This window comes from Limanda limanda, chromosome 8 (genome assembly GCF_963576545.1).
Source record: "Limanda limanda chromosome 8, fLimLim1.1, whole genome shotgun sequence".
Taxonomy (NCBI): domain Eukaryota; kingdom Metazoa; phylum Chordata; class Actinopteri; order Pleuronectiformes; family Pleuronectidae; genus Limanda; species Limanda limanda.
Genome location: NC_083643.1, coordinates 9,806,948 through 9,823,938, shown reverse-complemented (window position 1 = coordinate 9,823,938; position 16,991 = coordinate 9,806,948). Strand labels below are relative to the sequence as shown.

Here is a 16,991-nt window from a genome sequence, read left to right as displayed (position 1 = left end):
GTTCTTGCACTGTTACCACCGCAGTTAGCATGGTGGCTAGCCCGCTAGCCTAGCCTGCTAGCGCCGTTTTGAAAGCTCGTTGTAACCGTATGTGACCGTGCACACATGCCGTCAGTGCTCTAACGAGCCACCGTCAGCCGGACAACTCCGCTGGCTTAACACACACGTCACATTAATCGTAGAATCGTAGTTGTGTTTGGGTTTGATGCTACAGGGAAGGAAACAGGAAGTTTGAGGTCCGGAAATGACGTCGTAGGGAAATTACGTCGTAGGGAAATGATGTCGTTCGCGGACCAATCACAGCCAAGAGTTGTCCGTTGGCTCTCCGACATGAAGACGGACAGTTAGAAAAATCAGACGTGTACGAAAAGCTCTCCGAGGCGCTCGGAGAGGGCGTTCCACGACGGATAGGGCGGTCTTATCTATCCGTTTTAAAAAATACGTACAAGCATAAATTGGCCTTTAGTCTCACACACCATCTCTCCATTGTGTCTTAGCCTCAGCAACAACCCCCGATCAAGATGATGTCACTTCCTGCCCACGCCGTCACTCTCCTGCCTTTGGTCTCCTGTTCTTCACCTCCTTCAAAATCCCATAAATCGTCTTTTCCTTTTTCGTAAATCATCCTCCACTTCTTTGACTGACTCGTTGCCCTCCTTGTTTTTTTCCCCGTCCCATTCCTCCTCATTAGGACACATCCATATCTCGAATTGTAGCTGGCAGGATCATCCCGGTGCAAAGTGTGACACTTTTTCAATTTTTTTTTTTTTACCTCCGAACCCCTCAGTCTCAGACAGGAGGGAAGCGTGTGGACGTCGGGGCCTTTAGCTCGATGCAGACGTGTGTCTGTGTGTGTGTGTGTGTGTGTGTGTGTGTGTGTGTGTGTGCGTGTGTGTGCTGCTGTGCTGACAACAGAGAGCGAACAGTGTGTGTGTGTGTGTGTGTGTGTGCCGCCGTAGACGGTTTGATTGCTGCGTAAAATTTGTGTGGCGGATGAAAGGTCAGGTGGTAACTTTAGCCAAGAACTTAAATGAGAACAGCACTTCTGAATAATTAATGTCTCAGATGTTTACTTAAGGGAAATTGTATTTGTGTGTGCGTGAGTGTGTAAGTGTACACTCCGTCCAACATTGTCATTTCTTTGGGCAGTCAGTGAGTTGCTACTTGATGCCAAGTTGTGTGTACTTGTGTGTTTCTGTTGTTGCTGCTTTATTAAATCCTGAAAGTGTTGTTTATAGCCTGACCTCTAAGCGTTTTGGAGTCGAGAGGCTCAAAAGTCTCGGCTCCTAGGTACACAACAGTGCTGTAGCATGCATTGACGTGTGCACACATTTGCGATAGCTCTTTGATGAGATGCCCCCGTTGTGTGTTCGTGTTGGGCTGATGTGCCCCTTGAGGAGGTGCAGGAGGAGGAAGCAGCTCTTTACTCTGCCACCAGAAGTATGTCAGACAGAAATACTCCGGGAGAGAGAAGTATTGCTGCGTACTAACCAGCGTGTAGAGATTGTGCTGCATGTGGCAGAAAAGCTGAGATGTTGGAGGTGGAACAGTATCAAAGCGAGTGAGCGGGAGAAGCATCAGAGAGGCAGAAAGGGATGGAAATGTGTCTTTCACAGAGAGATAGGAGATGGAAACACACACACACACACACACCCACACAAATGCACACACACACATAGAGATACTCACCATCAGATAACACACACACCATCAGCAGGCTAGAATTTAACTCTATTATAAGCTACAAATTATTTTACCCTGGAATAATTGCCTGCATTTTCTTGCATATATGGTGATCCTTATCTTAGTTAACCACATTCAACCAGTAATTGTATAATACAACATGGTCTATGTTGCTGTATAGTTTGTATACGTGTGTTTTAAAAGTTTATTCTCTATAACAGAAGTTTTATTTGAAATGGACAACCAACATGTTAAGACTTATGATATTGGAATTTTCTGTTTATCGTCTATTTTTTTGCTATATTAGATATTTTTGTCTCAACAACTATTTGATGGATGAGATTTTATACTGTAGTGACATTCATTCTCCCCATAGGATGTATCCTAATACCTCTAAGGATTTATAGGTGGTGCACATGAGGTACCCACCTAAACTAAGATATGTTGGCATTCGGCCTGACAGAGCCCATGACTGGCTGGAGATTTGCTTTATAAGAATTTTGTTGAAGGTTAGAAAACCTTCTGAAGAACAGACTTTTTAGTATCATTGCTAACTACTTATTTTCTCATCTTAGTGCTCATGGAAGCTCTCCATTCACATCCGTCTCTGTTTTTCAAAAGCTCTTTGTGCTGACAGTACCTGTTATTATCTTAAATGGTTGTCATGAACCACTTTCCTGTCAAATGTATAACCAGTGAACAAAGCCTTGGTCAAATGTTGTTGCTGTTCACAGGCTGAACCATGAATTACATCAAATGTAACCCTGAGCTAAAAGTTTCTGTAATATCAGTTTTAAACCAGAAACCTCAGATGATCCATAAAACAGTCAGACACCATCTATACAAATGGAATAATCTCTTTTTTGTTGATTTTTGCTTAGATAAATGACAATAAATTCATATTATAAATGCTAACGAACCGCCCAAGGTCAGAGGAAGGGAAGAGACTCGTGAATAATGAAATGATGGCTCTTACTCTCAGATGCATTGACTCTCATTGAATTAAACATCATTTGTGTGTGTGTGTGTGTGTGTGTGTGTGTTTGTGTGTTTACAAAAGAAAAACATGCAGATGTTTAGTCAAAGTGAAAAGGGATGTGGTTGTGTAGATTTAGGGGGGGAATCGTTATGAGAAAGATGGAGGGTAGAAAGAGACGAGCCGCAGTAGAGAGTTGCTTCTCCTGGAGGAACGGTGCTCTATCACCTTCGCGACATTGTCCAATTAGAGCATATGATTAGTGTAGACTGTCTCCAGTGAAACTGAATCTATCAGCCCCGGCTGGGATTGCTACAGGTCCCTACAGTTTAGCTCTCACTCCGTCTCTGTCATCGCAGAACTGCTAATATAAAACCGACGGAATGGATGATTTCTACTTAAGACGCAGCCTGATTGAAACTGATTACATTTCACAAAGGTTTATTATATTTCCATGTTATGTGCTCATGCTGGAGGGCGTGTGTGGGTGTGTTGTGTGTGTGTGGGTAGAGCGGTTGTGTTTATTTGTGATACAAGAAGAGATTTGGAGAATGGGATGTGATCAGATACATTTGCCTCAGCCAAGGAAGTTATGTTTTAGGTTTCTAAACAAGATTACACCGAACAACTGAACTGATTTACGCAAAATGTGGCGGAAGGATGCAGTAAGAGTTTAAGAAGATGTCTGTGCAGAGCCAGAAAATGTTTTTCTTTAACATTGCGAAAATAGGCATTTTTAATCATTTATATAAGATCTTAATGAAAACAATCAGACACATTTAGGAAACTGTGATAATGTGTGAACTGTGTTGCAGCTTGATTTAATTGCCTGTTTCTGTCTTGCCTGGTTGGAGGTATTTGCTCTACTGTGCCATTCCAGTTACCGGTTATGTTTGTTTCTCTTCTTCCAGGTTCCCAGAGCCGAGGGCGGCCCCCCTCGATCCCCGGGACTTTGGAGACGATGATTCCGGACCCTCCATGGACCACGCCCCCTGAGAGCAGCACTCCAGACTGTTCACTGCATCCACCTGTCCTTCAGTGTCGGCCTCAGCCAGCCGTCAGCCCGGCCAAGCTGTCAGCCTTGGCCCTGGCTCTGTCAGCCGTCTCCCCATTACCCCCCCACCCCTCCCCGGTGCCTGCTGGCAGTGGCCTGACCTTGAAGGAGGCTGCTGTGACAAATATGGATGACTCTCAAAACCTTTTTAATTCCCCACTAGCTACTAACTTTCTTTAATTGAAGCACACAACTTATGGGCAATCAATTACCATCAGGCTCAATTTCCACAGCCAGTCGGATCCCGGGCTTTACTGGTGAGCCTGGCTGAGCCGGAGAGGAAGCCGAGCGGAGCGTGAGTTGAGCCACACACGCTACAACAGGAAAAAAAAGAAAATTCTGTGACATGGAACGCTTCACTCTTCATTTATTCGCAGTATCATTTTGATTCAGATGCTGTGACAAACACTGCGGATGCTCTCACACGTAAAAAAAAAAGGGATTTTATTTTCAGAAGCCACAATGTCTTAAATCACAAAGATAATATTTTATAAAGATCTATTGGGTGTTCTTTTTTTTCTATTCTACAATGCTGTCCCTGGTGCTTTCCATCATCATGTTGCCTTCAGCTCTCTGCGGATTCTTTATGCCCGTATATTTGGGCCCATTTATTTTTGTTCTTGTCAGATGTATTATCAGAAACAAAGGGGGGGGGCGCATTTTGCCACTCATTGATTGGTAAATGTTGCTGAGTCTTTGTTAGGTAAAAAATCGAATTGTGCTCTCACAGTATCAGCTTTCAGTGCACTATAACGTAAAGGCCCATTACTCTGGGGCCAATCAGCAGCTTATGACGGATCGCCGTCCAGACAAGCGCACACACTTCCTACCTTGACCCGTCGGGGCCGGAGCCTTCACTCCTGATGGACCACCGCGAATCTGTCCGTATCAGCAGTTTGTTTTAATGTGATTGATTCTGTTGCCTGAAATTCTAAATCTCAGTTAGATTGAGACCGCGCCCACTTCCGGATCGGTTGGAGTCGAGGAGAGAAGGCTTCGGTGTGTCGTTTGAGGCTCTCGTCAAAAAAACTGGGTGTAGTTTCATCTAATCTGGGTTGTAAAAATGACAGACGACAACAACATGACTTCACTACTGTAGAGCTGCACTTAGATGCACTGAGAGCTGTATACACCTACCCAAGGGAAATGTTGGTGAATCAACAGCCTATTGAAATCACTCTTTATTCTAGTGTAACGACAGATAGGAGTCTGACTGTCTGATGTTTCTCTCTCCTGTTTTCATATGTCTATTTTTGTCTGAGATCTTTAAATAAACAGCACTGTTTGTTACATTTGGTGTTGAACGTGACATTCATGCGTATACATCCATTCATTCCTGCATATTTTCTCTCTTGCAAAAGCAAAAACCCAGAAAGAGGAGGATTTCTTATTCTACTTTCATCAAGATTCAAAGCAGCAAAGCATCCAGATAGGACTGGGAATAGGAGGTGTGGGAGCAAAGGGGTCCAGAGCAGGAGAACTCCTCAGGGTCTCTGATTCTCTAAAGACACATTTAAATGCAGACCGGATTCACGCCTGCAGCACCGGACCCACTTTTCATCAACTCACAGCCGCAATCAGAAAGCCTTTGTCTCTCCTCTGCTCATTTTTCTTTCTCACTTTCCCTCTCTGGCGCTCTCAGACTCACACTATGTGGTTTCATACCTGAGAGAGATTTCTCAGCATGTCCATTCTGTACACGTTGAGATATTGACTCAGAGAAACTCATTTAGCCTGCTGGTTATTGCCATCTGGGCGGTAACACATCTGGCTCTGCATGGGTAACATTATAGAAATAATGGGGCAGCAAGTTCTCACAGAAATAAAAAATCATTCATTATCTATTTACCACTGTGCCGATGGAGGTGGCGGATGAAGTGTTTGAGTCCAAAAAACACTACTGGAGTTTCAGGGGTAAACAGTGTTGCAGCCAAATGCAATACAATTGAAGAAATTTGTGAACTGTCTTAAAAAATACCATAACATGCCTAGATAATGCTCGTGTGGTGTCATACGAGTGTCCACAAGACATTCATGTTCACCTGTGTTGGTGTGGAGAGATGTTTGACTATGATAAAAGAAAGACTGTAAACGGTGTACAGGGAATGGAAGGTTGAGGATGGGATCTGAGATTAGCCAACGAGTAAATCCGGTCCGATTCTCCTCTTCTTTCTTCCCTCCATCAATGTCTTTGTAAGTTTCTTTGCTGGCTCGGCCATGATGTCCGTACTCTGAATACCAAGCTGGCTTTCTCTTTTAGTTAGCAGCTAACTCTTGCTCAGAGCTCTGGCGCTGGTTGTTGCTGTGAGACTAACGCTGTAAGCAAACTCGCAAGTGTTCCTGCACGGTACACCAGAGCAGAATCAAGTCCCAAGCATTTCCAGGAGTGCCGCGCCCGTTCCTCCTTTTCTGCTTGTGTACCATCAGAACGGTTTTTAGAGCCGGTATTTGAAGCGAAGAAATAAAAGGACATTGTGTAGTTGTGAAGGAGCTTCGCCAGATACAAGCTCCGACGCGGAGAGAGCGGCTGATTCCAGCGAATAATCATTATCCTGTCATCTGTCCCTGGGCCCAAACAGATCAGAGCAATAATAACAAACCCGAGGTAGGGGACAGTGCGCCGGTTGTCGAGGGAGGAAATGGAGGGGAAAAGATTGTCTGATCTCATTTAGCCCGGTGCACCACCAGGTTCCCCCTGATTTTTTTTTTCCCACACCCAATTACACCTGTTCTTCCAGGTTCACTTCACTGAGTCACAAGGATGCACGAGCAAACACAAGCTCGGCTGTAAGACCTGCTCTCCGCTGATCGGCAAAAAGAGACTATTTGTGCAGTTGTATTGACGTGAATTAATTGCTTCATGGGTTGTGAGATTGAATTAGCTACGTGACACGCTTGCTAGTGGAGATGGAGCTTTGATTGCTGCCTTTAATGGAGCCTATTTCTCTCTGCCATCGTTTAAAAGACAGTCGGAGGCTCTGGTTTCACAGTAATGGAACGGCTCCACCACACAGCAGCCCACCATGAGACACATTAATGATTCTGTTTGTTTGGATGCAAGAGCTGCAAGAGAAACCAAAATGTAGTCTTCAGAAAACCACACATTTCCCTAAGATATACTATATGTGTGTCTGTGTGTGTGTGTGTTGGTGGAGGGGGGTGCAGGATGTGTATGTCTATATGTGTTTGCATCAAAGAATTTGTGAGGCTGTGCATTAGCCTGTGAAAAATGACATTTTATTTGCAGAGACCCACAGCTCCTTTCCAGATTGCATGTTCTTGTTCCATTCAAAAGAATGTATTGCTTGTCTCACAGTAAATATACTCTCTTATTCAGCTCTCCCTCTAGCCTCTTCAGACACACACACACACACACACACACACAAAATAAAGGATATAGCCCCGGATTTTTCTATTTTCCTCTGTTTGCTTTGGGTTCAACATCTCACTGAACTGAAACCAGAGATGACTTTTACACTATCACACAAAGCGTTATGAGGACTGCGAGATAGTATCGCTGAATTTAACATTTTTATCCTCTGTGGTTTGGTTATGTGCCTTTGTGATGTGTTTGCAATGCATTATGGATACAAAATGGGAAATGGGAGTGTGGGTAAAATTAGCATTTGGGCAATGAAAAAGACTGGGGCTTCAAAACACCAACCAAGGGTATAAAATAAATGATTAAAAAAGCTGCACGCAACCAAATAGACGACTTTTCTTGACCCAAGGACTTCTTCTTTGAATTTGTTGTTTGTGTTTTCAGTCACAAACTTGTAGCTTTTTTTCCGAGCTGGCTTTTTACTTTTAGCTAGATGCCAACTCTTGTTCATAGCGCTGGCTTGACAAAAAAAAGACACAGACGCCACAATTAATTACTTCTTGACTCAAGAATGTCAGCTCTAAATTTGTTTGTATTTTAAACAACTCACAGCTTTCTCATTTAATTGATCTTGTTCAACATAGGGGCTGAATATAAAGAATACGAGATATGTTTATATAACAAAAAGGCATGTACTCACCTGGTATTACAAAGTGGTTTTTGGGATCTGAGTGTGTGAATTCACACCTGGTATTACCATGTGGCCGCCACATGCTTCCCGTGATCGGATTGCACTTCACCGCCGTACATGCAAATAAACTAGTACATCATATCCGTTTACAAAGACCAAGTTGTGTTGTTTTTACAGAGTCTTCGAAAACCAACTCCGAATGTGGTCTGGCGTGATCGGATTGATCAGAGTGTGTTCACACCTTTCATTTTGAGTTGTCCGCTTCTGACCGGATCACAAAAACCACCTGTTAATCCCATGGTGTGTATGAGGCAGATTGTGGACCAGCCCAGTCTGACTGACAGGAAGCATCTGTCAGAGCAGGCAGGTACAGACTGTCTGGCAGCTGGAGCTCATGAACAACGACTCGGTGGAGACACGAGGGGCGAGAGAATCCATCTCTCCCCTCGACAGCCTCCATCACTCCTGCATCCCAGAGTCAGCGAAGACATCTCAGTTCCTCTGGCTCTAACCTCTGCACAATCATTTCCTGTCGGATCATCCTGCGCCGGCAGGCCAAGGAGCTGCAGAGTGGCAAGGGAAGAGACTGAGGGGCCGCCGGGATCTAAAGAGCAGCAGATGAGCGCATGCCAGGGTTTACAATGAGGATTAGAGTTCACAATTCAACTCACAAGGACGAGAGATAAAAATTGGTCACATGTAAGGTAATAGAGATCCTGGCGATCCTGATGCAGCAGAAAGATTCCGTGGCGCTCTGTTTCCCTGCAGCTGACATTGGAACGTGTCTCTGAATAAAATGAGCATCCCGCCTCGATAACACTCACTGCTGTTGCTTTTAGGAGCTTTAACACATTATACACCCTCTGTCACAACTATGATGAATCATCCTCACAACAGGGATGAATGTAGAATGCAGAGAAGTGGGCGGCAAAGCGTTTGCTGGCTCACGCTCCCAAATCTCTGCCCAGAGGTACATCGAAGAGAAGACAATGTGTCTACAATGTAATAGCAACACATTTTATTCGTTTTTAATGATAGAAATATGTCGTAATGTGTGTCAAAAAAAGATTGAAACAAGTTTGCTTTCACTAAAGTTTTCCATCCACCCACACTAACTGTTCTCCAAAGCCCTGGCAGCCTGATTCGATCCGCTCTTGTTTTCCCCTCCATCTCTTCCACCCGCCCCGTCCCTCCTCCTGCCTCTCATCATTCATGCTGTGTACACAGTCTGTCCCTCTCTGCCTGCCCAGGCTCCTCCGGAGCTTGTTAATTGCGTCTGCGACACAGGTCTGTGTGTGAAGCAGCAGTAGTAATTGCTCCGGCCTGGCCTGAGGAGAGGAAGGGTGCGGCCGCCTGGCCTCCGGGTCTGCCCCAAGGCTGTGAGATTAGATACAAGCTTCCATGTTTGATGAGATGGATAGCATCAGTAGTTTTATCAGGGACGGAGTCAAACTTGTATCACTGTCTTCATCAGGTTTGACTGTGGCGCTTGTAGCTCACCGGTGGCTGGAAAACTGATTTTACAACCCTGTGATAACCTTTAACCTAAAAGAGGGACACTTTATAGAAATGATAATAACAATTATAACAATACACATTTAATATTCTATATTCAATTGTATCATTATAGACCTAATTGGAAAACTGTAAATGAAAGAAAATAAAGGATAAAACCCTCTAGGATGAAATAGAAGAGATCATACATAACATAGACTATAAAAAGAGAAAAGTGAAGCCAAAGCATCTTGATTGCCCCCTGCTGGCTTACTGCAGTATAGGTCATAAATGCCTCCATCATGTTAGTGGAAGGGATACGGACCAAACTAAAAAGTCAGTCTACACGACAAAGGTGTTTTTGGTCACACTGATGTATGCTTAATTTGAAATTCTTCTGAAAAGTTTCATTTTAAATGCTTATTTGATGTTATAGAAAGGGGTGAATCGTCATGATTGACAGCTGAGCCTGATTTGTGATTGGTCGAGCGCATGTATTGGCGAGACTTCGATCCCGCAGTTCCCTCCTAAGATCACTACTCGTCAGACCCTGGCTCCGAATCACATTACTGGGGGGAAGATGGAACCGTTCCATATCCGGGGTTCTTTGGCTTCACTTCTGAAAAGTGGGCGGTTGTGATGCGTCGTTCATCTTCACACGCAGACGAGAAGCTATTAGAAAAATCCATGAACGTAAATTCTGAGATGAGATCTAATGGCAGAAATGGAGTCAGCTGACCTGAGCGGGTTTCAGAGCCAAGGAACCAGTATCACGAAGGCTTTATCACACTTGTTTAAACTGGGAACCTGAAGGAAACTCCGACTCACAGGTCTGAAGGGCCTGTTCAGAGGAGTCGGGTGTCAGGAGCTCAGTGATATACTCCGGCGACAGCTCACTCGGAGCATCGCGTGTGATTAAAAGCAATTTAAAAGAGACAGGGACCCATCCATTCACTTTATTTGTTTCTCACGATTCTGACGCAGCGAGATCAGACGCCATCGTTGTGCATAAGTTGTAGATCCCGCCGACCCGGCCACGAGATTTAACCGCCTGCTGTTCTACAAATAGCTTTCTAGCGGTAAGTAGCTTAGTGTCAGTGGCCCCCATTTATCAGGCTGTTCCGGGAAAAGACCAGAGCTTCTACCCTGCAAATTATCCTAAATAAATCAAATGCGGAGTTTAAGGGGGAAAACCAGTGAGATCATTTGACCGTCTATATATAAAACACCCAGAATGACACTGTTTGATTTATTTAAAAGGATGGCTTGGATCTGTAGACCATATATCTTTCAGAAATTCTCTCTGAGTGTTTATATTCTGAGATTGGGATTCTGGGATAAATTTACCCAGTAATGTGAATGAGATTTGGTCAGGTAAGTGGTTAGCACTGTGTCTTCACAGTAAGACGGCCCCTTGTTTGAGCCTCACATGGGCCGACTGGGATGTGTCCGTATTAAAAGACTCCTTAAATAACAAGGTATTAGGAAGGAATGTACCTAGCTTTGCCCTTGACTAATGGACTGGCCTCAGGACAGGATTTGGTTCCTCGGAGCTGCAACACAGCTGACCACTGCCGCTAAAGAGTTTGCATGGGTCAGATCCGGAGGACAGTTTCCTGGCTGTGATTAATGAAGCGTAACAGGAAAAAGAAATGCTCCACTTCAGGTTTGCAGAAGCTGCTTTAGGACACATTTATTTTATCAGTTAAGGCAATCCCAGGATACATGTCTTTAACATTTAAAATGTAAAAGTATATCCTCACCATTCTCACCCCACAAAGAAATTATGTAAAACAATCACATACTGTTTTGGACACTATGACATTTAAGTACACCAAAGTAAAGCAGGACAGATTTGGCAAACAGCCGTCCACGGAGAAAGAGTTAGTAAAGAGAGAGAGGAAGTCAGGAACATATCGGTGTTTAGTTTTAGATAAATCCATGAGAAACACGGCAGAGTCTGTGTTTGCTTTGTTTGCTTGATATGACTCAGGTTCACGGCCGGTACCAGACAGTGGCTGTTTATACAGGTGGACGATTTGTGGGTGTGCCCTGATTAGTCAGTGCTTATAGGCAACACGGGGAAATCAAACCTGCACCAAGACACATCTGTCCCCTTAACTTCAATCAAGCTGCAACAAATTACACACTCACGTTTAAGTCCCCTATATATTTTTTAAATCAGCATCGATCGTTTCTTTCTCGGCCCACGACCCATCCTTCCTCCGAGCTTCATAGAAATCTGTGGAAAATGGGTAGTAGCAAAATCATAACCCCCACGTTTTTCCAGAAGTGGTTGTGAGAATGAGAATCTGCTCATTCTATGATCTGATTTGATTGTATATAGCAAATATTATCAAGAACTAACAAAAGAGCATTTATTGTTAAAATCTTATAACACATTTATTTTTTGAGGACTGATAATAACTGATCATTTACAGACTAATTGTGATACCCACCAGGAGCACTGCGATTCTGAATGTCCTCAAGATTGAGGACATTATTTCAGCCGGGATGAAAACCAATACCAGTGAGCGTTTGCACAGTAAACAGGATTTTCTCCAGTGAGTTCTTCACTGACATGTTGTATTACCGGCTGTCCTTGTTCTCCCCGCCTCCACTGAATGTTTCCTCTGCAGACCCCCTATGGTGACTACTTAGCCGAGATGACAAGCAGCTTAAATTTCAGATCCTAATTTGATGCAGTGATGATAAGACATTAACTAAACATGCGCTCTTTTATGCATTAAAAAAATAAATTAATCTCTTTCCCAATTTGTTTTGTGTCCCTCTTAAATGAATATTAAACCCTAACCCCCTAACCCAAACTATAAAACAGAGACATACTATATTGTTTTATCTGACACCGTTCAGCCTCTTCTCTTCTCACCTCCCTGTTTCCTGTTGATGCGTCTCTCACTTCTTTGGTGTTGCTCCACTTCCACTTCCACTCCCAGGCACCATCACGTACAACCAACACTTATTTCGGCTGATGTGCTAATGACCTCTATTCAACACGAGGGAAGACTGAACTCTTCCTCTGCCCTGAAATGAGGATAGTGTTGCTAAGAGACCACAATCATAATACTACAATGTTGTATAGTCTTTCTGGATGGATAATATGTAGCCCAGGGTCTTCTTGTAGACGTCTCCTCACTAGAGTACAATAACAAACAAACATATAAGCTAAAAGAGGAGAAATTCGACAGAATGAAAGAGAAATTGTGAATATCTTATTCTATCAAGGGAGATCGCACTTTTTTTCAATGGATTTCTCTTAAACTGGAGCAGGGAATTTGCCGAATGCATATCTCGATGTGTTATGTTTATGAATTTGCTTCTGCTCTGTGAGACAGAACGATATATATGTGTGGTCTCGAGGGCTGATTTTTTACTGCAGAAATAAAAGGAAATACATTGGAGGAAGAGGGAAAATGTAATAAAAAGCCTGTGAACTGAGGTGCAGTTAGAAAAGCTTGAAAACAGGGGAAATAAAAAGTGCAAACAAAGCATGAAGGCAGATGATTCTGCCCGCTGCTTCAGAGAGGAAACGTATTATGATGTGAGGATGAAGCATAAATACAAGTACACCCGACGAGCTTCAGCATCAGGTTTATTCAACACACTGCAGCCGTGGGCAGCTCCGTTCCTGTGAATCACTGATGCATCTTTTATTTGTAGTAGAGGAAATGGGATATGGGACATTACAAATGGCAGACAGAGTGGAGATGGAGCAGAATGAAAAGTAATTCTATTCCCTCAATTGATAGCAGTGAACTGACACTTCAGTGCTGCTGCGAAACAACGGTGGGAAGCAGGCTCTGGGTTTCAGGGCTAAGAAGATGCTGTCGTTGAATTTGAATCTCGTAAAGTACACGCGGCAGCACAAAGGGATTAGACGTGTTTGTATCTTTCATTCATGTCCACAAACGCCACAGGAAATCCTGTCTGTCGGTCTTTTGGGCTTCATTGTCTCTCAGAAACATAAGAACGTCCATTAGTGCTGGCAGGCGGGGGGGATTGAGATGAATGTGTGCCCCGCAGGGTCTCCCAGTGCACAGAAGGACCGCAAAGTGGGTGCCGGGCTACTGCAGAGTGGCCTTTCGAGCTCTACCTGTGGGTGGCATATCCAGAGCGCCTCTGTGAATCCACTTGCCCGATTTCGTATAAACACAAAGTTGCACAGGCAGCTTTCTCCCTGCTTCTGTCTCCAGCCTCCTCACACATCCCTTCGCGGAGATGTCGCCTGCAAAGGTTGGCCGCTCTGAAAATGCACATAACCACTTAAGATGTGACCACTCTCTCTGTGTTACCACGGGCCCGGCGTGGTGGATAATGGGGAAAGAGGCGCAATGTGAACACCCCCTTGCTGAGAAGCCCTATCTGATGACAGAGAGGAGAAGAAGTATCCCGCTTTCCTCTGAGAGCAAGTATCTGTTTATTCGCTCTGCACTCGAGTCATAATCACCCTGTGTACAGACTCTCCTCCTCATGAAAGCTTTTGTGTACAACCGAGCGGAATAATGAGTGGATGACGTCTCCTCTCTGTCCTCTGTGGCTCCTTTAAGATGCTGCTTTCAGCATCCGGCCGCAAATCACGCCCGTTTAACCCTGCGTCCACCTCGTCACGCAGGAGGCCGAAGCTCGGAGAACGGGGATTTGTTAACCGTGATGTATGAGCTGCCATTAAGATAATGATAATAAAACGACGGGGCCGATTAAACGAGCATCCATTCATGTTAATTGTTCTTATGATGAAAGGTCAGGCCCAGCATGTGTCTGAGCCCCGGCGCCACAAGCCACGCTTCTTAATGAGACTTTTTTTTCGATTAAATTATCCGCAGGGAAACAAAGACGGAGGCCATTGCTTTCTGCCCCCAGCCGAGACCCCCACGACCACACGCTGCGTCTCAGAGGCGTTTAGGGAGGTAGTTTGCCAACTTCATCAAACGTGACAGAGGAGGGATTGTTCTCCCACTTCCTCCGATAGGATCCCAGCAAAGTCTTGAAGCTCTACAACCATTTCAAGTGTGTGGAGGGAAGCTGATGTAGCTGCTCGGCACAACATGCAAACACGCACCGACACACCTCCTTCCTCCTAAACGCTGGATTTGCGTTTCCCCCTGCTGATGTGCAGAAGTGCCCCCCCCCCTTCCACTTCCTATGAGGATTAGAAATGATCAAAGCTATGTTCATTCCACACTCACATTTCCTCCACTCCTAACAACAGCCAGGAAAACCCCCATCGGCCCACACACACACACACACACACACACACGCACACACACACACACACACACACACACACACACACACACACACACACACACACACACACACACACACACACACACACACACACACACACACGCACACATCTGTATCAGCCAGCAGGATAAGCTCCAGGCATGCTTGGGAGGGCAGGGTGATATGCAACCAAACACTGCTTGGAAACTTTCTATTACCACTCGTAAATCCTCGGGACAGTTCGGTGTGTTTTGTTGCCAAGTCCCGTGCTCGTCGGGGGGGGGGGGGGGGGGCGGACTCGTTCACAGGTTAATCAAGCTGCTTCATCCTTTTGGAATTGGAATGGCTCCCTCCATGTCACTCAGCCGGGGACGTATTTAGTCTCCGAACCACATTATCCTCGCACTTCAAAAGATGTCCTATATTTCAACTGTGTTCCACTTTTTTTTTTCGTCCTTCCAGCTATTGTTGAGACGCTCGTGACGACTGCCCTCTTTTCCCCGGCCTATCGGTGTGTCGGGCCCCGGCGGATCTATACATGTGTTTAACTGTGTCACCGTGAGTCTAATGAGAGGTCGCCAAGGTCGGGGCCAAGAGAAAACAGCCATTTATTTGTTTGTGTGCGTTTGTCGGTGCGTGAGCTGTGAGTGTGTGTTTCTGTCTGCGTGCGTGACACTGAATCACAGATGTGTAGCGGGTACAGTTTGAATATGAGCACTTCCCTTGGTGCTTTGGGGCTCGGGTCCATCCGCTGTGGTATTGAGCTGGTAATTCTTCACCCTGTGATCAAAGGCCCGGCTCCCAGTGCGCCCCCCCCCCCAACCACCAGCCTCTCTCCACTCCCCCTAATGTCTCCCTCCCTCCCCTGTTTGCACTCCTCCAATCAGAACCCGGAGCAGCCAGGCGTGAGTCATAACCCCATGGCACCGTTGCTTATTAACCCTGAGTCTTGCAGATCTCATACTGGTCCCTAGACTTTTACCCCTTCAAACCAAACTTCCTCCTAAGACTTCACGCTCGCGCTGCACCCACACTTATACAATCTCTTTCAGTCCCGGCCTTTCTGAAAACCTTTTCCACAGACAGCTACCTCGGTCTGCAGTGTGTCACGCCCCAGACAAAAATCCCTCTCAACACCCATAACTTTCACTTTAATTCAGATATGTCATGCTCTCTTTACTCCTAACCCCCCTTTTCAAACACCTGTCTACATTTATGCGCTTGACGACAGAATCTCAAGCACGAAGCACCAACTTTTTTTGCAACAACTTTCTCTCTCTGATTGTAACTGCTGCTTGCTGCTCCTTCTATTCTAATGCATGCTTCAATAGCACTCTAGCATCTCTTAGACACGCTGCTGAAATATTCTCAAGGTTACCCTCAATGTTACCCGCAAATCTGGGTCTTTTTATCTAACACAAATATAGCCTGGAGCACGGAGCAGTCTGATGAAAAATGCAGAATAGAGCCAGAGCATGGCGGGAAGCAGGGAACGAGTGTCCCACTTTGGCCTATAAAAAAAAACACCTGCGACAGTTGGTGGTCCGCTAAATGAAGGCGGCCCCGGGCTGTGAGCAGTGGGCCAAACCAGAATGATTGCCATGAAACAGGCCGAGCCAACTGGGAGCTCTGGTGCCTCTTTTCATCCTGGCCCAACTCCATCACGCGACCTTCTGGCCCTGATCCTGCTGTCCCGCTGATCTCCTCCTTCTCTCTCAGTCTCTCAATTACTATTTTTTATTTTTCTGCTTGCCAATATTGTATTCGATTTTGTCTGTGCAGTTTGTCATGTGCGCCCAAAATCACAGGAAGTAAAGCAAAACTGAGATTTATTTTGTGCCAAACAATGAACCAGAATATTGATTTAATGTGAAGACCTTCTTACACATGGCAGAGGTGAAGAAAGAGAGATGGAACTGTAAAGGGAGAAAAACAAAATAATTCAATTGTCATTTCATTGTAGATTTATTGTCAAACTACTTTATTTAGAGGAATGTCCGCTGACAGGGAACAAGAGGCAAACTTTGATGAAAGTCACTTACAATTGTGGAGCCAGCAGGATGAATCGTAAACACTTTGGTTAACTTTTTCTTTTCATCATGAAGTTAGCAATTTTGGTTTTGTGTGAAATGGCTCAACAACATGTGACTAATATGCTTGAATAAAGGGCCGGGCAATAAAACAACCTCAATTATTGTTTAAATTTGGTTTCCAATAATAAATAAGATTACGTTTATTTACGATACAAATATCAGTAAAAATTTGGGTAAACCCCATATTTGCATAATCCTTTTAGCCTTTAACGGTATTAGGCTACAGCGGAAGGCTTACCTGCCGTCACGTGTTGGGTGAAAATGAGGAAAAACACATTTTATATGTAAATGCAAAGCCACAGAAATTAGGTCACACATCACCTGTGATTTATGGATGGTTTAGGATCTTTAAAGCTAGAAGAACAGCAGAAGGATATCCGTAGTTAAATTTAGGATCTTTAAAGCTGGTAGAACAGCAGAAGGATATCCGT

The 16,991-nt window shown here is 44.7% G+C and overlaps 1 protein-coding gene across 2 annotated transcripts in view; it reads left to right on the top strand.

The window, feature by feature from the left end:
• Positions 1–5,003, top strand: part of trim44 (tripartite motif containing 44) — a 41,841-nt gene extending 36,838 nt beyond the window's left edge. For both annotated transcript variants that reach the window (XM_061076129.1, XM_061076130.1), the window contains exon 6: positions 3,571–5,003. In XM_061076129.1, coding sequence (XP_060932112.1) covers positions 3,571–3,655 — 85 coding nt within the window. In that variant the 3' untranslated portion in view covers positions 3,656–5,003. The remainder of the gene's footprint in view (positions 1–3,570) is intronic.
• The last annotated feature ends 11,988 nt before the right edge of the window (positions 5,004–16,991 follow it).